The following is a 27385-nucleotide window of genomic DNA, read 5'->3' on the forward strand; positions in this document are numbered from 1 at the left end:
AATAATTAGCTCTCATTTTACAGCTGTTTCTCAGCAACCGGTTATTGCACCTTAAAACACCTATTACATTTTGACACATCATATTCGTCCGTTCTCCGTTTTTATTATTTCCATTTACGGGACAAAGTAGTTCAATGATTTACGCCTGAAACGGGTCAACCGGGGCTCCAAGATCGAGAGAACCATTACACAGTTACTGCTAATGCTATCTATTTGTTCTGAGTCACAATAAGGCGTTGTTTTCCACCGACGCTCGTGTCTAAACATTCCACCATAACGATCATTATTTTGAGGGTTCAATCGCCGATTTTACTGTAAAGATGACTGAAAGCTCACCAGACGAAGCAAATGCTAACCGGAAAGACTTCATATGTGGAGTTGTTGAAGGTAAATTTAGATACAAGCCTGTAAAGCTTCGTGGACTATGTATAGTTTTATACCTATGTTAGGAATACTAAGTTAAGAACGGTGTGAATGACCTGTGGTCAACTATTTGCAGGCTTTTACGGTCGCCCGTGGACCACGGAGCAGCGGAAAGATCTTTTTCAAAAGTAAGTACTGCTTTTCTTATTCAGATCTTAATTTGAATTGATACTTATAATTATAACTAGAAAGTGACAGGGTGATAATGTAAACAAATTAACCAACATTCTTGCTACTATTTGAATATTTACCATATTTATGTTGTATACTATTTTCTTATGAAAAAATTTGACCTACATCACCAGTCTAATAAATCAATTACATGTGTTACTTTAACTATAGCTGGTTGTATGTTGTTTCATATACTACATTTTCGTAGAATTGTGCTTCATAGAAAATCTTTCTCATATTATCATTTCATAGAATGATCAACTTCCAGTGCACTTACATTGTATAAGCTGTACTTGTAGATTTTTTATAGTTCAGAAAATTAATGTTTCGAAATTCATGTCATAAAATTTCATGTCATATATTATTATTCCTTATAATATTAAGTTTATAAATGCCTGCCTATGAAGCCGATGGTCCCGGGTTCGAATCCCGGTAAGGGCATTTATTTGTATGATGATACAGATATTTGTTCCTGAGTCATGGTTGTTTTCTATGTATTTAAGTATTTATATATTATATATATCGTTGTCTGAGTACCCACAACACAAGCCTTCTTGAGCTTACCGTGGGGCTTAGTCGATTTGTGTACAAATGTCCTATAAATATTTATTTATTATTTATTTATTATTTTATTATTTATTTATTATTTATATAAAACTTGTTTCCAAGCCTGCATATTCATAGAATTTTGTTTCACATTTTATTAAACTTAATATTTTCCTTTCATAGAAGGCTCAGTAACTCAATACTTACTTTGACAAAAATTAAATCATAGATCTTTGTTGCAAAGAATATTAACACATTAACACAAATTAACAGTTTGTTTCTGCAGGGGTCGCAGTTCTAACCTAACCTACTTTTCTGGCAAAAGTTTGTTTCTGCAGGGGTTGCAGTTCATACCTAACCTACTTTTCTAGCAACAGTTTGTTTCTGCGGTGGTCGCAGTTCTAACCTAACCTACTTTTCTAGCAACAGTTTGTTTCTACGGGGGTCGCAGTTCTAACCTAACCTACTTTTCTGGCAACAGTTTGTTTCTGCGGGGGTCGTAGTTCTAACCTAACCTAACCTAACCTACTTTTCTGGCAATAGTTTGTTTCCGCAGGGGTCGCAGTTCTAACCTAACCTAACCTACTTTTCTGGCAACAGTTTTTTCTGCGGGGGTCGCAGTTCTAACCTAACCTAACCTATTTTTCTAGCAACAGTTTGTTTCTGCGTGGGTCGCAGTTCTAACCTAACCTACTTTTATAGCAAGAGTTTGTTTCTCCGGGGGTCGCAATTCTAACCTAACCTAACCTACTTTTCTGGCAACAGTTTGTTTCCGCAGGGGTCGCAGTTCTAACCTAACCTTACCTACTTTTCTAGCAACAGTTTGTTTCTGCGGTGGTCGCAGTTCTAACCTAACCTACTTTTCTAGCAACAGTTTGTTTCTTTGGGGGTCGCCGTTCTAACCTAACCTACTTTTCTGGCAACAGTTTGTTTCTGCGGGGGCCGCGGTTCTAACCTAACCTAACCTACTTTTCTGGCAACAGTTTGTTTCCGGAGGGGTCGCAGTTCTAACCTAACCTAACCTACTTTTCTGGCAACAGTTTTTTTCTGAGGGGGGTCGCAGTTCTCACCTAACCTAACCTACTTTTCTAGCAACAGTTTGTATCTGCGGGGGTCGCAGTTCTAACCTAACCTACTTTTCTGGCAAAAGTTTGTTTCTGCAGGGGTTGCAGTTCATACCTAACCTACTTTTCTAGCAACAGTTTGTTTCTGCGGTGGTCGCAGTTCTAACCTAACCTACTTTTCTAGCAACAGTTTGTTTCTACGGGGGTCGCAGTTCTAACCTAACCTACTTTTCTGGCAACAGTTTGTTTCTGCGGGGGTCGTAGTTCTAACCTAACCTAACCTAACCTACTTTTCTGGCAATAGTTTGTTTCCGCAGGGGTCGCAGTTCTAACCTAACCTAACCTACTTTTCTGGCAACAGTTTTTTCTGCGGGGGTCGCAGTTCTAACCTAACCTAACCTATTTTTCTAGCAACAGTTTGTTTCTGCGTGGGTCGCAGTTCTAACCTAACCTACTTTTATAGCAAGAGTTTGTTTCTCCGGGGGTCGCAATTCTAACCTAACCTAACCTACTTTTCTGGCAACAGTTTGTTTCCGCAGGGGTCGCAGTTCTAACCTAACCTTACCTACTTTTCTAGCAACAGTTTGTTTCTGCGGTGGTCGCAGTTCTAACCTAACCTACTTTTCTAGCAACAGTTTGTTTCTTTGGGGGTCGCCGTTCTAACCTAACCTACTTTTCTGGCAACAGTTTGTTTCTGCGGGGGCCGCGGTTCTAACCTAACCTACTTTTCTGGCAACAGTTTGTTTCCGGAGGGGTCGCAGTTCTAACCTAACCTAACCTACTTTTCTGGCAACAGTTTTTTTCTGAGGGGGGTCGCAGTTCTCACCTAACCTAACCTACTTTTCTAGCAACAGTTTGTTTCTGCGGGGGTCGCAGTTCTAACCTAACCTACTTTTCTAGCATCAGTTTGTTTCTGCGGGGGTCGCAGTTCTAGCCTAACCTAACCTACTTTTCTGACAACAGTTTGTTTCCACAGGGATCGCAGTTCTAACCTAACCTACTTTTCTGGCAACAGTTTGTTTCTATTTTGTTTCTGGCACAGTTCTAATATTACAATTCTTTGCATTGAGGTTCTTTTCAATAAATTTAAATGAAGTGCATAAGTTCTGAAATAATAATATTTGAAAAGAAAATACTCGAACAAAATATTATTTTAAAAAATTCAAATTTCAAATTTTATTTTTGCGGTGGGAGGGTGGGAATATTAATTGCATGTAAAAATACGCAAGTAAGTATAACGGGTTAGCACTGATTGACTAGCACGTTATCTTTTCGCGGATTAGCAAAATAATATTTTGGTTTTCATTTTAAACAGTTCCTATGAAACAACAATTTATGAAATCTGTGTCTACGAAACAAGAATACACGAAACATAATTCTACTGTTTGATAAGTTTCTAAATTTAAAAAGTTTGATAGTAATATACATTCATCTGAATTTCTGTGAAATATGTTTCAACCAAGTAAATAGTCTATGAAACAATAATATTGGAACTGAAAGTATTTATATGAACCAAATAATATATGAAACAATTTCTGAGAAACAACATTCTATGAAATTTCTGTCTGAAATAGAGTGACACCACTATAGCTTCTATGTTTTACCTTCTTGACCAATATAGACTATCCATGGTTTTAATACTTTTAATGTAGCTTAATCCATTTAATCCCAAAATTTCAAAATTTAAAAAACATATTTTTTTGGCTTTTTTGATACTTACATTTTTTCATGAGAAACAAACAAAAATGTATCATACAAAAAGGGTTTACAGTAAGCACCGTCTTGATAACAAAATCTTCCAGACAAAAAAAATGGGGCCTAGACATGTATGTGTACGCTCCAAAAGACGATTACAAGCACCGTGCCTATTGGAGGGAGTTGTACACAGTGGAGGAGGCGGAGCACCTCACGTCTCTGATCTCTGCGGCCAGGGCTCAGGGCATTACCTTCTGTTATGCTTTGTCTCCGGGCCTGGATATCACATATAGCAGCCAGAAGGAAATTACCACTTTGAAACGGAAACTTGAACAGGTAAGCAGTGCAATTTTTTGATTGACATTGATAAAACCATTGTTTGGTATTGACTTTATATTTTATGGTTAAGATTTAAGATATAAGCCTCATGTGTAGATTCATTAGTTGGTTTGTGTTGAAGCCTGTACATAATCTGTATTTTGTATTTACAACATATAGGCTGTCTGTGTCTATGTTGCAGATTAATAATGAAATTTTGGATGACTTTGAAACCACTGATCGTGATAGATTATATTCAATAGAAAGATTTATTTAAATGATAGTTTATTATCATACATCGGGGTTTTTGGTGCATGAATGATGTTGTATATTTATACTTTGTTTATTGTAAAATAATTAACAAACTATGAATTACAAATATGAATGAAATAAGTTACAAATGTACTCAGAAATGTTAAAATAGTATAGGTCTTTACCCATTTTTTGGCTCGTGTAAACCATTCCCGCACCAAAAACCCCGATGTATGTTGATTATATATAGTGCAAATATAATTTGTACTTTTTTCCATGATAATTATGCTTGAAATTGATGATATGTAGACACAGGAAATTGTTACCGAAACACAAATCAATTTTTTACAGGTGTCTCAATTCGGCTGCACATGCTTTGCTCTCTTGTTTGACGACATTGAGCCGGAGATGAGCGAGGCGGACAAGCAGATCTTCCAGAGCTTCGCTCATGCACAGGTATGTTTGCTGTGTGGCGGCTGATCGTAAAATCAGGCCGATCGTAAAGTTCCTGTGTAATGTTTTGACGATAGTCACATTAAACTAATAGATAGGTAATATAGATTGATTTTATAGTTTTAACACAGTCACTGACTGTTACGACCATAACGATGCCTTCAGGCATTCAGTTTTTCTTTTCTCTGTTGTCAATTATAAATTTTACCTTTTTTTCAACAGGTTTCTGTAACAAACGAGATCCATCAACACCTCGGCTGCCCTCGCTTCCTCCTCTGCCCAACACAGTACTGCTCGACCCGGGCTGTACCAACCGTCAACAGCTCCGAGTACCTCAACACGCTGGGAACCAAGCTGTCTCAACAGATCGACATCATGTGGACAGGTCAGTAACAAGTGTAACAACTTTAGTTTTAAACTGAAATAAATGTCATATACTAAGAAAAAGCCAGCCAGCCTGGGGCTCTAGAGGCCTTGGTCACTTTTTCTTAGTATATGACATTTATTTCAGTTTATAATTTATATAGTAGTGTTTCTACTTAATAAAAAAACAAATTAAAATATTTATCTGATATAATTTAATTTGTTCAAATACTTTAACTTTAGTTTTCTCATAGTTTCAATGAAAGTAGTGTTTAACTTGGGTTGGAAGAGTCAACCTCAAGGAACAAAAATCTAATTTGCTCCCTGACGCCATGACACTGACATCGGTGGACCTTATGCCTTTTGCAATAAGGTCCACTGATGTATAGTTACGAGTGTTGTTTTTTGTATTGCTTATTTATATATTTAAAAACAAAGATGTCACGGTCACGGTATCCATTATGCGTGCAGTGCAGTTATGAGCTAGGTGTGAATGGCCTCGAAACATGACGGTACGGTTCTTTTATGGCGAAACCTTCCATGACAAAACGTGATATGTGTATCTGAAGAGATAAATATGTTGTTGTAAACATTGTAAACCATACATAGAAATAAAACTGTGTTTGAACGCGAACGTGCACACTAGGGCCACTGCTAAATAATCGTGATTATTTAAATTTAACAAAAGATATTTAAAAGGGGGCCGCAGAAAGTATGAATGAATTTATTGATAAATTCGCCATGCACTTTTGCGGCTGATGGTACATGACTATAGTCTGTATCTTTAGGTATTTAGATAAAAGTAAACAAACAATTTGTAAATTTTCGGGTAGAATAACATTTATTGGTTAACCAACCAAATACAAAACCACCTGGATCAATCAATAAACTACCTGACTTTAACCTACATTATTTGATCGTGTAATGTTTTCATCTACCCTCTCCTGGCTTAAGGAGCCATTTGAGGGTAGATTTTGTTTACTTTTATTTAAATACCTAAAGATACAGAGTATAGGTTGCGCCAACTACTACAACTGTCAGATTTTAAGGCCGCAATGTTTTGTAGTATTCTAGTATTATACTCGCCCTTAGTTTTCCTTCTTTAAAAAACCTGACGGATTTATTTGACACCACGATGTATCATTGTATCCACAGGGCCCAAAGTGATCTCCAAGACGTTGACCACGGAGTGTATAGAAGAGATAACCGCCGTACTGCGACGGCCGCCTGTTATTTGGGACAATCTCCACGCGAATGACTACGACCAGAAGAGGATATTCCTAGGTAATTTTAATTTTTTTTTTACTACCGACTAACCCAACTTTACGGGCCTGATTGACACCGCGTACCCCACTCTCGGGCACTCGCTAGTCGGGCAAGAGCTATAAACCTACATGCGACGCCGAAGTGCCCGACAGGCGGGCAAGCATTGCATCTTCACTACCTCAGGGCTGCCACTGCCACTAACAGAAAAAATTGTAAGTCTTCTGATTATTATGTGGTCGAAAAGTTGGTACAGTTGATTATTATATTTTATTACTTCACTTTGTATTTTTATTTACTTTACCTAATGCGATTGCAAAATAAAAATTCTTATTAGTTGGTTACGTGAAATTGCATACACGGGTATGTATCAATAGGAGTTAGAATTTTCGTAAATCGTACAACCTAATTTGTGTTTACGAATATTTAGTAAGTATAGGTATACATCTATTTCATGAGTACTCATAGGATGATTTTTGTGAAACAAAATTCGGAGAAAAATAAACCAAGAAATTCAACTAAGTACCTAACAACATTCTAATAACTTCTAAGCGGCACGGCAGTTTTCAGAAAAAGACAATAGGTCAGTCATCATAAAACAGCACTGCACTGCAACTGCGTGGAAGCAAAACGTAACAAGTAGCTTTGAATAGTTACGATAATTAGTACGTTCGTACACATACAATAAAGTCGCAACTTCTTTGACAAAAGAATGTAGTTACTGTGATCATACACTTAACCCTGGAGATGTTGTTAACCATCCCTTATCTATTTGAAGTTTGCGACCCGGGTTTTTTTTCAACCCGGTCTCGGTGTAAAATTGCAATCGGAGCCATTCCGTAATGGTTTGTGATGTGCTTCGGACGTTGCTGTGTTGTGTTAATTTTCATTTTGACGACTCGGCTTGTTTTTAGGACAACTGTGATTTCTGCTTTCTTACTGGACTTTGTGGTTTTGCCTGTTGATGATTTGGCTTTGTGTGATTTTATTCATTTCCTACTGCCCCACTGAATGCATTGTGATAATTGATAAAACGGGGAGGCTAAACAGATGAGACAGCAGATTTAATTTTATCCACGTACTTATACGAAAGTTACTTGGCACAGCCCTGAGCGTCCGCCGCTTGCCCGACTAGCGGGTTCGCGGCGTGCGGCATTGAGTTGCACGTCGTTGCCCGACTAGCGAGTACTCTCGGTTTCTGGGGTATTGTTTGAAATTTTGCCTGGTTGCGAAAGTGTTAAATTATGTTTTATCCCTTTCTTACAAATACATAAGTCAAAATGACAGACGACTATTAGTTAATTGAGGTTTGTAGCGCGTTAATGTGTTTTTTCAATATTGTGCTTTTATTTTATTTTATGTTAAAATTATTAAATTGACAATATTTGCATGTCGTGTCTTCGACTGAATACTGATACTTACATGTAAAACCTTTTCTGTTGTCATCTTGTACCATACGTATTCTGGCAAATAAAGAAATTCTATTCTATTCTATTCTAATGAATAAGGGGTTAAGTCCACCAATGCTCAGTAATCTACACGAGATGTTCTTTCAGGTCCATACTGCGGAAGGTCGCCAGAGCTGATCCCACTGTTACGAGGAGTCCTTACGAACCCCAACTGCGAATACAATGCGAATATGATCGCCATACGCACTCTCGCGCATTGGGCGAGCTGCAGCCTTGATGCACCAACGCACAGTGAGTTTTCCAGTTTTTCTCGAGTTTTATGTCTTATTGGAGGAACCTCAAAATCTCTTCTAACTGTATAAAATACTTGACACTTACATTTAATAATGTATACTTCACGTTGAAGTAGAATTATGGAATTCGAATGTAAAAGAAAAAAATCCTTAGTTTGTAATGTGAAAAGTAATGTGTGGTCTTGACAATGTTGAAATACAATGTCGCTATTTGTTCACAGTGGAAGCGGTGTCATGGGACATTAAATTAGAGTCCGAGAGCGAACAAGGCGTGTGCGAGGACGAGGCACCCGTGACCCTGGGCAAGCATGTCTACCACCCGCGGCAGGCGCTCAGGTAAACACCACCTTATTAGAACAGCGTATGGTTCATTTTAGCGGTATCGTGGGACATTAGAGTCCGAGAGCGAACAAGGCGTGTGTGAGGACGAGGCACCCGTGACCCTGGGCAAGCATGTCTACCACCCGCGGCAGGCGCTCAGGTAAACACCACCTTATTAGAACAGCGTATGGTTCATTTTAGCGGTATCGTGGGACATTAGAGTCCGAGAGCGAACAAGGCGTGTGTGAGGACGAGGCACCCGTGACCCTGGGCAAGCATGTCTACCACCCGCGGCAGGCGCTCAGGTAAACACCACCTTATTAGAACAGCGTATGGTTCATTTTAGCGGTATCGTGGGACATTATAAGAGTCCGAGAGCGAACAAGGCGTGTGTGAGGACGAGGCACCCGTGACCCTGGGCAAGCATGTCTACCACCCGCGGCAGGCGCTCAGGTAAACACCACCTTATTAGAACAGCGTATGGTCCATTTTAGCGGTATCGTGGGACATTGGAGTCCGAGAGCGAACAAGGCGTGTGTGAGGACGAGGCACCCGTGACCCTGGGCAAGCATGTCTACCACCCGCGGCAGGCGCTCAGGTAAATACCACCTTATTACAACGGCGTATGGTTCATGTTAGCATTGAAGTTTGAAGCATGGTGGGAAGTGTGTCGTCCGCGGTAGGCGCTCTGCTAAATACAAACTTATCACAACGGCGTATGGTTCATTTATTCGTATGTTCATTATAAATCTCATATAGATTTTTATAGCCTTATGTTTCTTTGCAGACAAGCAATAATCGAGTGGCTTCCAGAATTCTCCATACCCAAGACGGCGCAGGGGCCTGTGATCAAACCGCAGCCTCCAGTCACAGGTATTAATAATTCGCTCGAACTTTGGTTATAGCACTGTTTTAAATCGATGTGTCAAATTTATATCCCATGAAACCATGAAAATTCCCATCATAGAACTAACACAAGCAATAAGTTTTCATTACAGTCCCGCCGGTGCCGATAATCCCGATCCTGCCGATGGTGAACACATGCATGTCGCTGCTGACGGCTACCACCAATACCACTACAACTTCCGCCAGTAGCGCCATCTCTGCCATCCCGACGGTGTCCACGTCGCAGCTGCAGGCGCTGGCCGACTGCCCCGCCGCCCGCCTCAAGCACCAGACGGTTAGTATATAAGGCAATCTTCACATTGGATGCAAATCCGCGCGCCGTACGTATCGCCTATACCTACCTACACAGATCGATTTACAAGAACTGACACGAATGGAACGAATGAGTGAATGAAAATATCTATGAGTGTATGACATTAACGAATAAAATGGTGGCTCTGACTGTCCATCGATACAGGTGTCACTCATATGATGAAACTTTCATTCATTCCATTCGTGCCAGCTTACGTGAATCGGCCTGTACATAGCGCTGTCTCGTTGATAACCACTTAGCGCCACTTGCACCATCCCACTAACCAGGGTTTAACCGGTTAAATCGTTAGTCTTCCTTCCTTGCCGTATCCGGCAATAGCGACTCCATCAAAAATTCTTATCCGGATTATGAAATTGAAATGCCCTTATGTGGCTCGCAAAACCAAACTTTGTCTTGAAGATGCGGTCACACGATGCGCAGTTGTCCAGGCGAGTTGCGGGTGTATGTGTAGGAGGGCTTAGGTCGCGTCTTGCGGACGGACTCTTACCATTGTAGACAGGTTCCCGTAAAGTGTCATTCTATGGAACTTGCTAACTATGTAAACAAACCGCCATATTGAAATTGTCTCTGAATGATGAATTTACTAGTGACTTTTGTTTACATAGTTAGCAAGTTCTAAAGAATGACACTTTAATGCTTATTGTGACGTCATAAGGTCCATCAATAATTAGACAGTGCTGCTGTTAGTAGATTGTTCAGACTCCCTATCATGGCGACCCTGCTATAAGCGAAAACTTACATTAAAGTCCTCCAAATAATAGGTTCTTCGGCACGTTTATCAATTAATAACTACTGTAGCTCTTCACTATTTTAAAAATTACTTTCTAGGAAAGACATGAAATGTAATTTTAGCATATAATTATCTATAGCAGACTGATAGCAGACTAAACATTCTATTATTTCACAGGTATCACCAGTAGAAACCTTCAGTGCAGTTACGAATCCCGTTATGAACTCCCTAGTGTCCCCCACAAAAGTAATCCTCAACGAATCCATACAGAATCCCATCATACCCATCGCTAGCTCCAACATTTCCCTGCCTAGCGAAATACCTGTGTCTACCCTACCCGTACCACTCCTCGGTATAAAATCACTTGAAGAAGTTGACAAAAGCGAAGACCAGAGTATGGTAGACGGTGACAGACAGGATAAAAACGACAGTGTTGTGAATGACAGTGTTCTAGAAAGTGCCAGTTTCATAGAAGAGATGAAGAAGGATAAAGAAGAGTACCAGGACACGATTATTGTGGATGATGAGAAGGTTGAGGAGCAACAGCAGAATGGAGACATGAGTTTAGGAGGTGAGTTTCTTGATGTTGGAACAGCAGAGGAAATTCTGTTAGGGCCGATACAGACGGACTGTAACCCAACTGCAATTTGTGTGGGAACTGCACACCGACTGCACGCCAATTGCAATGTTGGGTTGCAGTGCGTCTGTACCGGCCCTTACTTTGTTGAAAATATAGTTGGTCTATGTAATATACTATCCAATGTAGGCTTTTAAACCGGTGTTGTGGGTTCGAACCCCGGCTTGTGTCAATGAGTTATTTAGGAGTTATGGTTGAAAACTTTTCCGTACAACTTACTTACTTGGTTGGCGCGGTGACCCAAAATGAGTCTTGGCCTCCAACACGAGCACGCCATTTTGATCGGTCCAGCCAGAGCGGTATCCCGCCAGTTTGGCGGGAAAACTTTTCCGTAACCTCACTAATTCGGAAACCTCTCTAATTCCAATACATGTTCCTCTGGGTTCAAAGTACAGATGGCGGTATCTTTCCTGAAACCTGCCTGCGCCAATTTTTACCATATCTATAAAATAAATAATAAAAATCTCTGTGATATCTTATACCTTTAAACGAGCAATTGTATATTTATTTATTTCCGAGATTTCGGAAACGGCTCTAACGATTTCGATGACATTTGCTATATGGGGGTTTTCGGGGGCGAAAAAACGATCTAGCTAGGTCTTATCTCCGGGAAAACGCGCATTTATGAGGTTTTATGTTTTCCGAGCAAAGCTCGGTCTCCCATATATTCAAAGATTCATCGAAAACGTTTTTCAACAGACACACCACAAACGCTGAGCCCGAACAGGCCGTCGCTGCCCGAAGGAGAGCCTCTCGATGTGGACCCACCGTCGGCCGCTAACACCGACACAGATGTAGTTATGAACGACCAACTTAGCGAAGTAAGTACCAATATACATAATAGGCTAGATGACTTAATCGATCAGGTTTGTTTTTAGGATCAAATGTCTATATGGGACCCATTGCATTAAAGCAATACAAAAGTCAGAAATGATAGTCAAAGACATACAGTCGTACTTCACTCGCGAAACGCTCCTAATAAAACGATAAGTGAACGTGACATCAAGGTCATAGAGAGTCCATCTTGAAATGTACAAATTTTAGATGTACTTATACTTGAATCTCTTTCAGAATGGTTCTATGCAAGTGGAGCCTAGCAACAGTCCCCTGAGCACGGACATGATGGTAGAACCCGCGGACCCTGTCGAAACTACAGACGAGTGAGTACTGCCTTTAACACTCCTTCCTTCCTACCTAGGTATCTACCAAACAGTAATTGCATACTTTTCAGTATGGGCTCTCGACTCAACTATAATGACTTCTTTCGAAACGCTTTAGTCAACTGTAATGTATTCGACCAATTACGTGTCGCCGTGGTCAAGAGGAAAAGACATCAACGCGCTACTATTTATTCAAAAAGAAGTGCGTTGATGTCTTTTGTACTATATTTTTATCCACTGAGATACTTACCTAATTTTGTTTAATTATTTAGCTTTTATAGTAGAAAAAGTATTTTAGTCGACTCGTAGAAAAAGTATTGTATCCAATAGTGATATAATCTCGTACCTACTTAGGCCACTCAGCAAGCTTCGTGGCCAAAACACGGTGCTCTACTCAAAAGCTCTCTATTATATCACGATTGTATAAATACTAATCGTCACTTCATTTTTCAATTATAGTACTTATACGAGTATTATGACTAGTAGCATATATATCCATTGGGAACACAGAACACCGCCTCTAGAAACCTAATATTGGCCATTTTGTTCCCGACGCAAATCACCAAACTGTGAGGTGCGGGAGGGGTGCTCACGGCGTTGCGATTGGTCGTTTCAAACATGGCGCGCTGACACGTGTAAGCGTAGGGATGGGACATGTTCATTACAGGTAGTGGGTACTGCCACCAGTGACACCGAAATTTATTGTGGTAAAATTGTTACCAATTTAGTATACTTAGAGTAAACTTACTTAATAATTATATTGATTAATTTAATATTTCATTAAGTAATTTAACAATGTACCTGAAATTTTTACTTAACATATTAGGGCATTTCTGTTTAAAGTACCCAGAACATGAATTTTAAAGTTTAGAATTTTTATATTATTTCTACTCAGAATCGCAATCTCTTTCGATACGCGAAAAAAGTGTCGCCAAAATCTCATACAATTATTTTCTTTTGTCCGTTTTATTAAGGTCATAGAAGGTTGTATTGAAAACATATTCAAATGGACCAATAACATATGCCTATTACAAATCAACTCCGACTTCTCTCGCACTTCTTTGAAGTTCATCATCAGGTCCATCTCGTGACATGAGACCTACCTGCTCACCTAGAGGATTCTAAAAAACCCATACAACATATGTCTATCACAAACCAATACCGAGTTCCCTCGCACTTCTTTGAAGTTCATCATCAGGTCCATCTCGTGACATGAGACCTAACTGCTCACCTAGAGGATTCTAAAAACCCATACAACATATGTCTATCACAAACCAACACCGAGTTCCCTCGCACTTCTTTGAAGTTCATCATCAGGCCCATCTCGTGACATGAGACCTAACTGCTCACCTAGAGGATTCTAAAAACCCATACAACATATGTCTATCACAAACCAACACCGAGTTCCCTCGCACTTCTTTGAAGTTCATCATCAGGCCCATCTCGTGACATGAGACCTAACTGCTCACCTAGAGGATTCTAAAAAACCCATACAACATATGTCTATCACAAACCAACACCGAGTTCCCTCGCACTTCTTTGAAGTTCATCATCAGGCCCATCTCGTGACATGAGACCTAACTGCTCACCTAGAGGATTCTAAAAAACCCATACAACATATGTCTATCACAAACCAACACCGAGTTCCCTCGCACTTCTTTGGACTTCATCATCAGGTCCATCTCGTGACATGAGACCAGTATAAAATGAACCCCGCGGACAAGAAACATTATTCAATGAAATAATGAATTTGACTTTCCCGTGGGATGTTAATCCATCTGTTTCGTAAGTAGATGTCTTAGATGACTTGCCACGCCATATTACGCTGCAATATCCCATGATTTCCCAATGAATTCAATAGTTTACGATTTATTTTCTTAGACTCGTGCACACTGCTAACAGGTCGTAACCTTGGGCGCAACTGATCGGAGCGGCGCGCGAACAATCTTATATTTGACCTATACACCATACGGGCGGTGACCGCGAGTCGTCCTATAAGCTCGGTCTATAGGGGTTGGTCTGTGATTGGGAAGCAGTTAGTTGTACATGTACACTATTTTTAATACAACATTGAATTGAATTGAATTGAAAGAGATGTCGGCTCTTGCAAAGCAACGCCGGGGTTGGTCACTTATCATTGACGACATTGACCAATTACATTTATATCAGGGTCAGATAAGTCCTCTTTCATCATAACGTCTATTTTGTTACAGACCAGTCGAAGAATCATCGATAGACGCGAACGCGCTAACGGAGGACGACTTAGTGCTGCTCTGCGATCTGTTTTATCTACCATTCGAGCACGGCTCGCGCGGGTTACGGCTGCTACACGATTTTCATTGGTTAACGGGGCACGCGGCCGGAATGTTGCCGAGAGGGAACAAACCCGAGGTAAGTGTGTGATGAGAATTTTGAAGAGTTTTTGAAAGAAGAGTATACTATAGTGTGTATCTTTAGGTATTTCAATAAAATTAAACAAACAGTTTGTACATTTTCAGGTAGTTATAACATTTATTGGTTAACCAACCAAATACAAATACCGCCTGGATCAGTCACTGAACGACTTTAACCTACATTATTTGATCATGTAATGTTTTCATCATGGTCTAATAAAACATGGTCTTCTATTCCCAGAGTGACACAGGCCTACGTCACAATAACATGGCCGCTATATATAGCGCTATCGCATATTATCATATAGCGCTGTCGCATGATGACGTAGGCTTGTGTCAGTTAGGTGACCTAGAAAAGACGGGAATAGAGTACCAGGCGGAGTATATTATTATACCATGGTTTTCATCTACCTTCAACTGGCTCAAGGAGCCATTTGAGGGTAGAGTTTGTTTACTTTTATTTAAATACCTAAAGATACAGAGTATAAGTTCAGATTTGATTTTATTAAGCTAAACCTCCTGTAGGGTACAGGACCTATTCATTGACGAAATATTAAAGAAGATGAATAAAGTTTAAAAAAAAATCGCGTCTCCGAGTTTGTCAGCTTCATCATCAATAATTCTTTGATTTTGCAAATTTGGTACTTGTTACTGACAGGGGTATTTTACTAAAGTCATGCAAGTAAAGAAGGACGTTTGAGTAAATGCGAACTGTTCTGTGAAAAGGCGGATACTTTGCAAATGGAACCAAAAATTATAGGGTTTGGCTTGAAAAGGTAGATTTCGCGAATGAGCCAGGAATGCGTTCCACCTAACCACTCGTATTAAAATAGGGTATTTGGCTACTAGTCAAATCAGTTTCTTTTTTCGAACTGTCAAAACGATTTTGCTACTATGGAATGTATATGAAACACTAGCATGTGACGTCACAATCAGATTACCTACTCTTTATAGTTTTATACGGGTTTTAAAATAGAAATTGTATCTAAAAATAACTGTTGTCTATGTTTCTCTATTCATCTTCTGGTGCTTTATTTCAGGCATTGTGTAAAATAATTTTCTCAAACATGCAATGAAATATTGATGTTATGTTCCTTATAATAGGCTGCGAAGTATGACGTTTCAGGTGCGGCTAGGACAAAAGGTCGTTAATGGAATTTCATACACATCTTGCAGGCCTAGGCCGGCAAAGTCCTCTTTTTTAATTTTCATTTCACAGATATTTGTGACACAGCATCGTGGCATTCATCCATTAAAAAAAACTAGAGGCAGTATTTGCTTTATGGTTCGTAATGACACTCTGCCACTACGCCTATAAAAAAAAAAACAAAAAACAATGTTTGCTATAATTTGCAGTTTTATTTGTAAAAAATCAACTTGAACTTAATAAATAATACATTCAATAATTTTATAATTTTAAAGTATAAAGTTAACTACACAAATAAAAACATTTAAAATATTTCATCTAAACGTTAGCGGTAAAAAGGTCTACTCAAACACGCGTAGTTATATTTTTTAAATTGTTATGGAGGTAAAGTTGAAAAATATTCATTCTGTTTTATTGGATTTATGGTGCGTTGTTGATTTTTTAATTAATATTAATTTCATTAGTTCTGACGAAATAATGAAATTAATATTAATTGTAATCGTAGGTGTTGGAATTGGCAGCGTAAGTAGAATTGATTTTAATAACTTGCTGCCTCTGCCGCAAAGTCAAAGACGAAGTATGTATATGGTTGCTTATGGCAATTTTATTATTTGAGAAACTAAGAAAAATGGCCTACAGTTTATTAGAAACAGTTTTGTGGCATATTTTAAATGAATGTAAACTCGTCAACACTGGAAATTATACTTATTTACTCCATGCATAAAGCAACGATGTATGTGAAACATGATATCAACATGAAAGACTATGTAAACTTATGTGACGAAAACGACAGTCAGACGGATACAAGGCGAAAAAATCAAAGATACATGAAAATATACGGGTAGTAAAAATACACGACTCGTGTAAAACATACGCGTGATAATGACATAGGTACGTGTTGGTTATATTTTGGGTGTAGTTTACTTTTTAGTTTTTTCTATAAATAAAACTTGGGTTTCGTGGATTTTTTATTTTATTTATTTCATTGCATGTTTGAGAAAAGCACTATACATACCTCGGCGGGAAATGGGGTTGCCCGCGCTCAGACCTATCCGGCCGAGCGAATCGTCCCGGCCTCTGTAGTAATGTACTATTAATGTCAAAGACTTGCGGGTATTAAAGTGCATTTTACTGATGTATCATCGGAAATATTCCAAAATTATGAAGTTTCTACATTGAGAATTTACTCTTATAATTTTGTATTAAGATCGAAATCTTCGCTCGGCCGTCTATATGTCTTCGGCCGGCAACCCCTTTCGTCCCGGCCTCTGTAGTAATGTACTATTATTTTTCTCAAACATGCAATGAAATATTGATGTTATGTTCCTTATAATAGGCTGCGAAGTATGACGTTTCAGGTGCGGCTAGGACAAGAGGTCGTTAATGGAATTTCATACAAATCTTGCAGGCCTAGGCCGGCAAAGTCCTCTTTTTTAATTTCCATTTCACAGATATTTGTGACACACCATCGTGGCATTCAGCCATTAAAGTTGTAACACACTGTCGCACCGCGCCGCGGCCTCGGAGCGTCGCACCCATGGGTGAAAGCGAGAAAGAGATATTTGTTTCGCTTTCTCGCTCACTTATGGGTGCGACGCTCCAGGGCCGCGGTGCGGTGCGATGGTGTGTTACCACTTAAAAAAAATATAGGCAGTATTTGGTTTATGGCACGATTTCTTTTTTTTTTTTCATCTTTATAGGGCTGTATCTCCTAAACCGTACGTCGTAGCGCAAAAATAATAAAATGTTCGTTCCTCTGTAAAAAACCCCTAATTAATATTTAAAAAAAAACACAAAAAAGAGAAAAAAACAACAAAAAAAAACTTTATAAGGCTGTATCTCCTAAACCGTACGTCGTAGCGCAAAAATAATCAAATTTTCGTTCCCCTTTATAAAACCCTTAAGTCATATTTAAAAAACACAAAAAAAGAAAAAAGGGAAAGAATAATATTTATAGGGCTGTATCTCCTAAACCGTGCGTCGCAGCGCAAAAATAATAAAATGTTCGTTCCTCTGTAAGAAACCCCTAATTAATATTTAAAAAAAACACAAAAAAAAAAAATAACAAAAAAAAACTTTATAAGGCTGTATCTCCTAAACCGTACGTTGTAGCGCAAAAATAATCAAATTTTCGTTCCCCTTTATGAAACCTCAAAGTCATATTTAAAAAACAAAAAAGAAAAAAAAAAGAAAGTAAAATATTTATAGGGCTCTGTATCTCCTAAACCGTGCGTCGTAGCGCAAAAATAATAAAATGTTCGTTCCCCATAGGAATCCCACGCACTGAACAACCTATCACATTAGGACATGAAACAATCATCATCATCCATTTTTATTATTATTTCATTGCATGTTTGAGAAAAGCACTATACATACCTCGGCGGGAATATGGGGTTGCCCGCCTCAGACCTATCCGGCCTCGCTTCGCTCGGCCGTCTATATGTCTTCGGCCGGCAACCCCTTTTGTCCCGGCCTCTGTAGTAATGTACTATTAAATAGGTACAGTCAAATACCCTATAGTTGTGGTGATTTTTAGGGTTCCGTACCCAAAGGGTAAAACGAGACCCTATTACTAAGACTCCGCTGTCCGTCCGTCCGTCCGTCCGTCCGTCTGTCACCAGGCTGTATCTCACGCACCGTGATAGCTAGACAGTTGAAATTTTCACACGTGATGTATTTCTGTTGCCGCTATAACAACAAATACTAAAAAGTACGGGACCCTCGGTGGGCGAGTCCGACTAGCACTTGTCCGGTTTTTTTAACGAGTTGATGTCGTAATATTAATTTATCTTAACTCGTTCAGACAAGCGAGTGGCGCCGCCGACGAAGCCGCTTCGCGTGGTGGACGGCCCGCGCCAGGCGCCTCCTGCGGCGACTGGAGGCCTGCGCCAACCGCGAGCTCCACGCCGAGCTGCAGCCCTACGTGTGGGAGCTGTGCGCCGTGCTGGCGCTGCTGGACGGACTGGTGCGGTGGTTAGGTATGTTGTAACTCGTTCAGACAGGCGAAGCCGCTTCGCGTGGTGGACGGCCCGCGCCAAGCGCCTCCTGCGGCGACTGGAAGCCTGCGCCAACCGCGAGCTCCACGCCGAGCTGCAGCCCTACGTGTGGGAGCTGTGCGCCGTGCTGGCGCTGCTGGACGGACTGGTGCGGTGGTTAGGTATGTTGTAACTCGTTCAGACAGGCGAAGCCGCTTCGCGTGGTGGACGGCCCGCGCCAAGCGCCTCCTGCGGCGACTGGAAGCCTGCGCCAACCGCGAGCTCCACGCCGAGCTGCAGCCCTACGTGTGGGAGCTGTGCGCCGTGCTGGCGCTGCTGGACGGACTGGTGCGGTGGTTAGGTATGTTGTAACTCGTTCAGACAGGCGAAGCCGCTTCGCGTGGTGGACGGCCCGCGCCAAGCGCCTCCTGCGGCGACTGGAAGCCTGCGCCAACCGCGAGCTCCACGCCGAGCTGCAGCCCTACGTGTGGGAGCTGTGCGCCGTGCTGGCGCTGCTGGACGGACTAGTGCGGTGGTTAGGTAAGACCTTTACAATATACACACTTAGCGCCACTTGCACCATCCCACTAACCCGGGGTTAACCGGTTAAACCGTTAACCCTGTGTCTAATTGTACTGGTAACCAAGGTAACTCCAGGTTTGACCGGTTAACCCCGGGTTAGTGAATGATGCAAATGGCCCTTATAGAACTAAAGAGTACCCACTGTGGATTAAGGCAAAATAAGATCCTTACTTGCTATCGAAACATTGGTGTAGTTCATTAGGTTTATTGTCTAATAAATTTAAGGTGATTCAATTCAATTGAGTTGCTTCGATTTGATACGAGTACATCACGAGCGCGGAATATTGACCGAAGGGCGTGGTTATTCGGCGGTTCCGTGGGAATCTGCCCATTTCTACAGGAGAACGGTTCGACGCATTATCGTCGACTAAATAATTGTTAGTGTCTAAAAATATAATTATTGTATGTGTGTCAGTCTGTAAGATATGTACGGCCTTAGTTGCCTGATAATAAACATTTCTTTTATATCGCTCCACAGCCGCACTACATACACTATGAACTGTTTACTCAAAAGTAGTAAAATAATTTAAAAATTTCGTTTCAGAACTTGGCAAATTCCCGCAGAATATTGCAACGAATACACAAGGCAGCTATACATGTAAGTCTCTCCCTACCCCTTTTTACATGTGTTTAATTATATTTGTTCATAATTTATTTCATTTTAAATTTTGATCTCTGTGGATCTGTGCGGAGCAAGATAATATACAACATATTATCTTGCTCCGCATTTTTATCGAGATACAAACTTGTCACAATACATTACGGTGTTTTCTATATGGTAGTATTTACTTGTTAGTTTCGAAAGGCAACTAAAACCGAGTTTTTCTTTATATTTTTGTACAGGGTTCTCAAAAGGCTGGCGGGAAGCGTTCGAGAGCGGAGCCCAGGAGCCTTGGGTGTTCCGCGGCGGACTTACAGCTGATTTACGGCGCCTTCTCCCAGTGGAGTGCAGCGGCGACCAGCTCCGCCCGCAGGCCGTGCCGCGCGAGCCGCCGCTCACAGTGCGGCCCTACACCGCCGCCGATGAAAACGCTGTAAGTCTACTACACTGAGCCCTGAGTGTTCCGCAGCGGATTTACGGCAGACTTGAAAGCGCCGTGAGTTTTATCTTTATCTTACACGGTTATGACACCAATGAAAACACCGCCTTAACGCTTTCTTTGGTTCCATCTTCAATACCGGTAGAATAAATAAATATGTTTACTCGATACAGATGTAGTGTATAATTATATCCATCTTTTTTTTTATCGGAAAACTTCGTATCATGCTATGTCAGTACTTTTTGTACCGAGACTGACCGAAATAGCAAGACACGTTCGTAAGTTTCTGTGAAAATACGATGGAAAATAATTATGCACTAGTATTTATTTGTAATTTCATTTAAATATTTATAATATGTACCTATATTGTTGCAGGTGTGCGAGATATGCCATAAAACGTGCAGAGACGGCTCGGATTGCAGCGATCTTTTCCCGAGCGATCTGCAAACGTTACCGGCCGATAGGTAAGTTGCTGACACTTTTACTATTTTATACAATACAATAACTCTCTATTGCACACCTCAATAAAAAACAATACAAAAAGAAAACAACAACAGAAGTATTTTTGGAGCGCTACTATAAAATCGACATAAAAAATATAAACAAAAACATTTGCTTTGAGATCGACAGGAAGGAACCTACTTTGCCTAGGCCTAGGACAATCTAACACGGGAGCTTGGTTAGCTAAAATTAGTAGTTTAGGTATGCTAAGTGTAACTCAGTTGGTAATAAGAACTCAGTCACTTTTATCATGTAAGATTTAAACGCATACATACAGATTCCATATCTTAGCTAAAATAAATAAACTTGCCTTGATTTATTTTTATTCCGTGAGTCAACAAAAAAATGTCTGTAAGCTTAAGATCGTATAGTGTTTAATTTTTCCTATATTTTTACTCCAATATGTTATTTCCAATTGTGATTGTAAATCAAAAATCACCGTGAAAATGAATATTAAAAATTCTCAAGTTTGATTGAAAACCTCTGTACATATAACCCCCTTATTCATATAACTTTACGGGCCTGATTTAGTTAAATTATGTTTTATCCCTTTCTTCAGATAAAGACAAACGATTTATAGCTAATTCGGGCCAATAACGCGTTTATGAATAACGCCGTAAGTAACTAAGGATAACTACAAGTGTAAAGATTGTTTTCAGGCTAGTGCAACCGTTCCTAACATTAGCGCCTTCTATGTGTATGGTGATAGAGGAGGACGAAATGTTCGTGAGGGAAGGAGAAGAAAACGTTAACGGTTAGTATATCACTGACTATATTTGTACACCATAAATCATGGGTTGTGCACAAATCACGCGAGGTGTTTTCGGCTACTTTTTGACCCCCCCTCCCCCTTGGTGATATTTGGTGAGGTTTTTGGCTACCCCCCTCCCCCCAACACACTACACAACCTGACGTGTATTTTTATGATTTTTTTTCATTCGACCTAATTTTAAGATAAATAGTATTGTATATAGAAAATCTTGTTTATTGTTCTATTTTCGTTAAATAGACTCGCTATTTTGAAGTGCAGAGTGAAGATTTATGTTTAACGAAACCGAGAAAAAGTATCTACTCATGTAGTAGGTTTTTTTTTTCTTAGTTTCGGTCACTGTAGAAAAATACACGTGAGGTTTCCTTATACCCTCCCACCCCAACGTTATCTAACGTGATTTTTTCGTGAACCCCCCTCCCCCTATCGAACCTCGCGTGATTTGTGCACAAGCCCTAACGGGTCGACAATCTCCAGTTAACACGCCTTTTTGGGTACATTGCAGCTTCTAGTTTTAAAAATATAATTTATCTAGTTAGACAGAAATATCATTTAGTTAGTTTTAAAAATAATCATTTAGTTAGACCAAATCAATAGTCATATCCCCTTCACACCCAGGAAACTGCTGCAGTCTCTCGCTTTTTTCCAAAACTTGGCCGACCCGTAGCTTAATGCAAGGAGACTGGTTTACCATTGGCAAGTTAAGAGCAAAGAATTATGAACGGACGTGTTTTACTTTATCATAGAATTTTTGGCCGTATGTGTTTTTCCTTTTTTTTTGCCATTATATTTAAGCCCTATTTAGACGATGCGAGAACTCGCAGTCTCGCATGCGAGTTTCATAACATTACGGTTTTTGATCGGTCGGTTGAATTTGACGTAACCAACAGTCCGCATTGTAACTAAAATCGCATGCGAGTTCGCGCGCCGTCTAAATCAGCCCTTAAGCGGGCATTACATTATACAATTTGCAGTGCGCTAGCTGAGTTAGCGCACTAATTTAGTATAGTGTAAAGACAGTTAGCCAGTTAGTGACCCAATCTAGTGCGATCGCATGTGCTCTGCCGCACTAACGCTATCTAGCGCACTAGAACGCATAGTGTAAATGGTTTTAGCGCGCTCAGCGCTTACTGTGTAAAGTCAGTTGTCGGCACGCCACCGACGCACTCGAACACGCGTATGATGGATGTTTTATTGTTTTAGTTATTGCATTTCAGTTCAAAATGACGGAGCCACAGACTAGAGAAAAGGAAGTACCTACTGCTAAAATCTTCATCTTCAATCATGAACTTTATAAAGACATACCATTTTTATGGGATAAAAAACATAAAGATTACAAAAACAAAGACATTAGAAATTATGGTAACAAAGTGCTTCTCAAAATGTACAAAGAATTCGACCAAAAACGCGACCTTCGGCCGAAACGCGACGTTCGATTCGAACGATGATCACTGCTGAAATGAAAATAAGACACTAACTAGCGTCGCTAGCTAGTGTAGTGTAATGAACAAGCTCTTTTTTATCTCGCCGAGCAACACTTAATTAGCGCTCTGCAAATTGTATAATGTAATGCCCGCTTTAGTCTAAAACAAGTCAGTCAATTTGGCTTCTTGCTCTTATCTATAGAATATCTCACAGTTGTAACATTTTCAGGGGTAAAACCAGGAATAGTTGGCTATGCGTGCGCGGCGCTGAACAGCAAAGAGTTCTACAAGAAACAAGAAGTGGCATGGATACCGGAGATGTGCAAGAAATATCCGGAGCAGCTAACTGAGAGGGAGGACCTGAGTCAGGCGGCTAAGGTAAGATACGTGCTTGATTTTTTTTAATGAAAGAAAGAAAGAAAATACATTTATTTACGTCAACCAACCAGTTAAATTACAAATTTTATATATACACAGCATAGACGTTAAATAGGACCCCCACTCAGCGTAATGCTGCGACGGTAAGCCGCAGCGCTGATTTTCGGTGGGGACCTAACTTATCACTAACTTAAAACTAATAAGGAGATAATTAAATTAACCACACATACAGGAAAAAAAGAAATATACCTGTAACTAAAACATAACAAATTTATGAGCATACCGCCATAAAACATAACAAAAACATGAGGATATAGTAAGAAAAGTTAAGAGTAAAGAAGTAGTTAAATGTTTAAACTGGCCTAGTGCGAGAAAGAAAGAAATAATGTCCTAAATGGGGTACTGGACTACTTTAACCGTAACCGACTAGTTAAAAGTAATGTAGGTTAACCTTTTGGACGCCAATAACCGATATATCCGCACCGCAGGTTCAACGCCAAAGGCTGATTAATCGGTCACAGACCACAGAGCAACATAAACTTACTTTTATTTCAATACCTAAAGATACGGATTATAGCCAAAGTAGCCAAGACACAGAATAACTGCCGTACAGAAAATTCACTCCTTCACAAAAGTCCGATTTAGGTATAAAATTATACCTATACTCGCCGCCTGCAACAAAATTGAAACTTATAACCGCGCACGAACCGTGAATCTTCTTTGCGCGAGCGCCACGTGACACGACTATCGTGCGGTCGAGCGGCACCCACTGCCATACGCCTGCCGTTACGCGCGGCGCGCCGGCCAAATGTACCTAAACTGCGTAGTGACACCCCCCTGGCCAAGATGCCGAAAAAAATCCTAAAGCGCATTAGTAAAGCTACAAATGAAAAAAAATGTTCATTATAGATAAGTTTGACGAAATATAAAGTGAGCATCTCGAACAAGTTTGAATAAGATCGGCTCACTTTATATTTCGTCGACTTTACCGTGCTACGCAATCGGAGTAAAGTAAAAGGAAATAGAAAAGGCGGCCAATTTTCCAATTTTAAAATCATAATTTGGTCGGGGATGCGCGTGAACTGTAGGGGTCTGCACAGGCCTAAAGGGGAAATACCTAAACTTTTACAAAGTGTCAATGTCAAGTTTAGGCCACAAGGCGGCTAAGCCTTCAAAACGTATGATCCAGAGAGCTCGGTGATCTAACTCGGAACCATTTCCCCAGGAGTGCATCCACCACTTCCACCAGTTCAGCGCCCTGGAGCGGGCGCCGCTGGGCGTGCTGCGCGCGCAGCCCGCGCTGCTGACGTGCTGCGTGCGCGCCGACTGCCGCGACCCGCTCGCGCCCGCGCGCCTGCTCACCTGCCTGCTGGCCGCGCTCAGGGCTCATGGTGAATCTAATGTTTCAAGTCGCTATGGTAACAGTTCAGCGACTGTGTTGAATTGTTGATGTTCACAAAATAAAAATCATATCTATTTTTCAAAATCCTTATCGACATACATACTATCGATTTCTGGTTCTTGGCCAAGTTTTAACATTGTGACTACCACAATTGTCGTAAGCAATAAAATTGTAATATATGCAGACAGCATTGTTAGAGTATGTGCGGAAAGAGAAGAGTCGTGGAATGTATGGGCCCAATACATTCCACGTCTCTTCTCTTTTCGAACAAACTCTATTGTGAACTAGATTTTAGAGCAACCAGTGCAAAAAGTTTAATGTAGAACATAAATTGTAATTTTTTTGGTCAAAACTAAAATTAATGAAATTATCTACATCGAATAATTAAACCTGATATTATTTCAGGTGTGAACGGCGTGCACGCGTGCATTAACGCGACCGACCATTACCTCCTCCAGTTCTACAGCAAGCTCGGGTTCGCGGAGGCGGCCCGCTCGGGCTCCCGCGTGTTCCTCGCGCGCTCCTTCTAGCGCCGAGTGACCCGCGTCAGGCACAGGTAACAACAACAACAAGGTCCTAGGTCACTACTCTGAGGGATTCCGATTGAAGCTAATAGAAAAAGTGTCGGCCCGGGATTCCTCCCTTGCGGTACACCGATCCGGGTTACAAGCGTTCCGAAAATGTGGCGTTGACATAATTACAAGCATACTCTTTATTGCATACCTCAAACAGTTTACAATACAGAGGTATCATTTTACTACGGCTTTCATCATATTGCTTTTATAACAAAAAGTGTGAATGCCTATAAGGATCCAATGAGAAAATTATTACTGTAAAGAACATTTATTTTATGATGTTCACAGAAAAGACGCATAAGATTAACTCACTCTAGAATGCTTTAACCCAGGTATGTGCTGCCGCCCTCAGGTTACATATACAGGCCCATGCGAGCTGCGGTTCTACAGAACGGCGGCGACAATAACGGTGGCGTTAGTGTATAAAACATGAACAATAGCGGCCCGAGGTGTCTGCCTTGCGCTACACCGAAGCTTATATAAGAGAAAAAGCGTCGGCCCGAGAATGCTACCTTGCGGTGCACCGAAAGTCTTTATATTGCAATCCTTGATAACTACATCATTTCACATCAACCATTATAGTTTATGTTAATCAAATACTTATTCAACTTTAAAATGCAAGTCCGCATACATTCACCAGATCTATGTTCTTGAAAAGATAAGACATAAGACAGTATCAAAAGCTTTCGTCAGGTCAAAAAAATCCAAGTCAGCAGGTATAAAAGTAATGTAAAAAAGTAGAATAAGTTTTTGTTTGATAAACTTATCATTGTTGTTATTTTTAATTACTTTTTTCCATAATTCTCAGTTGACAGGGAGATTGGCCGATGGTTGTATGGACTCTTTACAAACGTTTTAAATTCAATATCAAAAGTATGACCATGTTTCTCTTTTTCGCTCACAGCTCAAGTGGCTGCCTATTCGTTTGCGTCGTAATTTTCATATTCTGTCTCTCCTATATTCTATTCTTTTCCTTCCAGCAACTCCTCGCTATCTGAAGGAGCGTTTCAATTATTTAAACTCTGTGAGGCTGTCGCGCAGTCTGCTTCTTTCCGTTCCGTCTTCTTCTTCAAAATTGTATAACACTTCTTTTACCTTTCAAGCTGTCCGACTCTGGAACTCTTTACCAGTAGGCATTAGGCGCGCTCAATCTCTTGCTGCTTTCAAAAAACTACTAAAAGAACATTATCTATCTCTCCCCTAGTGTTTGTATGTTACCTACTCTGTGGCTGACATGTTGCTGTCATATTTTTAGTTATATCCCGGTTATTTTATATATATATATATGTATGTTTATGTATGTCTATTTGTATTTCGTATATGTGTATGTTTATTCAATGTGATTGTGTGTGTGAACGTAGGCTCCATAATGTTCTCTTTGCAACACCTACTTTTTCGATTAAGTACTTCTCTGTTTCCGCTACCCAAAGGTTGTCTGGAAGAGATCGCTCTTTAGCGATAAGACCGCCTGTTGTCTGCCTCTACATTTAATCAATTGTACTTTTCTTTTGTATCTTTTTACTGAGGTGTGCCAATAAAGAGTATTCTATCTATCTATCTATCAATCAAATTTAAGAGAAATTTTAAATTATTGTTTCAATTAGTTAGATGATACTAACCATATACTAACTATAAAATTGTCTCATTGTTTCAGTATCATCCACCGGTTTGTGAAAATCTGAACTGTCGGTATGTCTCCTAAATTAATAGTGTATTGTGTCTATAGTATTTGTATGTATGTAACCTTCCATGTGATTTTATAAACTGATTTTTATTAAGTCCCGGCCGCCAAAACGACGCTCCCATATAATCGAAGTTACTCTTCATTTTAAAAAGACATGGCTAAATTACATTAAACTTGGCATGAACATTTACGTATATG

General features: G+C 40.2%; 1 protein-coding gene and 1 long non-coding RNA gene across 2 annotated transcripts in view; both read left to right on the top strand.

Annotated features, from left to right (window-relative positions):
- LOC134801059 (protein O-GlcNAcase) lies at positions 1-26065 on the top strand. The gene is made up of 23 exons (XM_063773587.1): positions 1-387; positions 500-551; positions 4007-4235; positions 4821-4925; positions 5145-5307; positions 6441-6569; positions 8105-8248; positions 8472-8586; positions 9359-9444; positions 9570-9751; positions 10698-11091; positions 11857-11978; positions 12229-12317; positions 14531-14708; positions 18661-18835; positions 19959-20012; positions 20258-20448; positions 20830-20918; positions 21615-21709; positions 23378-23526; positions 24752-24917; positions 25334-25484; positions 25836-26065. Exons 1-22 carry the CDS (start codon positions 321-323, stop codon positions 25456-25458), a joined length of 3099 nt encoding a protein of 1032 aa, XP_063629657.1. The 5' UTR covers positions 1-320; the 3' UTR covers positions 25459-25484; positions 25836-26065.
- LOC134801070 (uncharacterized) overlaps positions 1-27385 on the top strand; it is a 105445-nt gene that overhangs the window by 31598 nt on the left and 46462 nt on the right. The gene's annotated exons all lie outside the window — the stretch shown is intronic.

This window comes from Cydia splendana, chromosome 21 (assembly GCF_910591565.1).
Source record: "Cydia splendana chromosome 21, ilCydSple1.2, whole genome shotgun sequence".
Classification (NCBI taxonomy): domain Eukaryota; kingdom Metazoa; phylum Arthropoda; class Insecta; order Lepidoptera; family Tortricidae; genus Cydia; species Cydia splendana.

Coding starts and splice junctions, on each gene's coding strand:
- LOC134801059 (XM_063773587.1), top strand. CDS start 321: ATGACTGAAAGCTCACCAGACGAAGCAAATGCTAACCGGAAAGACTTC. Junction 11,092..11,856: donor TGGAGACATGAGTTTAGGAG/GTGAGTTTCTTG, acceptor GTTTTTCAACAG/ACACACCACAAACGCTGAGC. Junction 24,918..25,333: donor GGCCGCGCTCAGGGCTCATG/GTGAATCTAATG, acceptor ATATTATTTCAG/GTGTGAACGGCGTGCACGCG.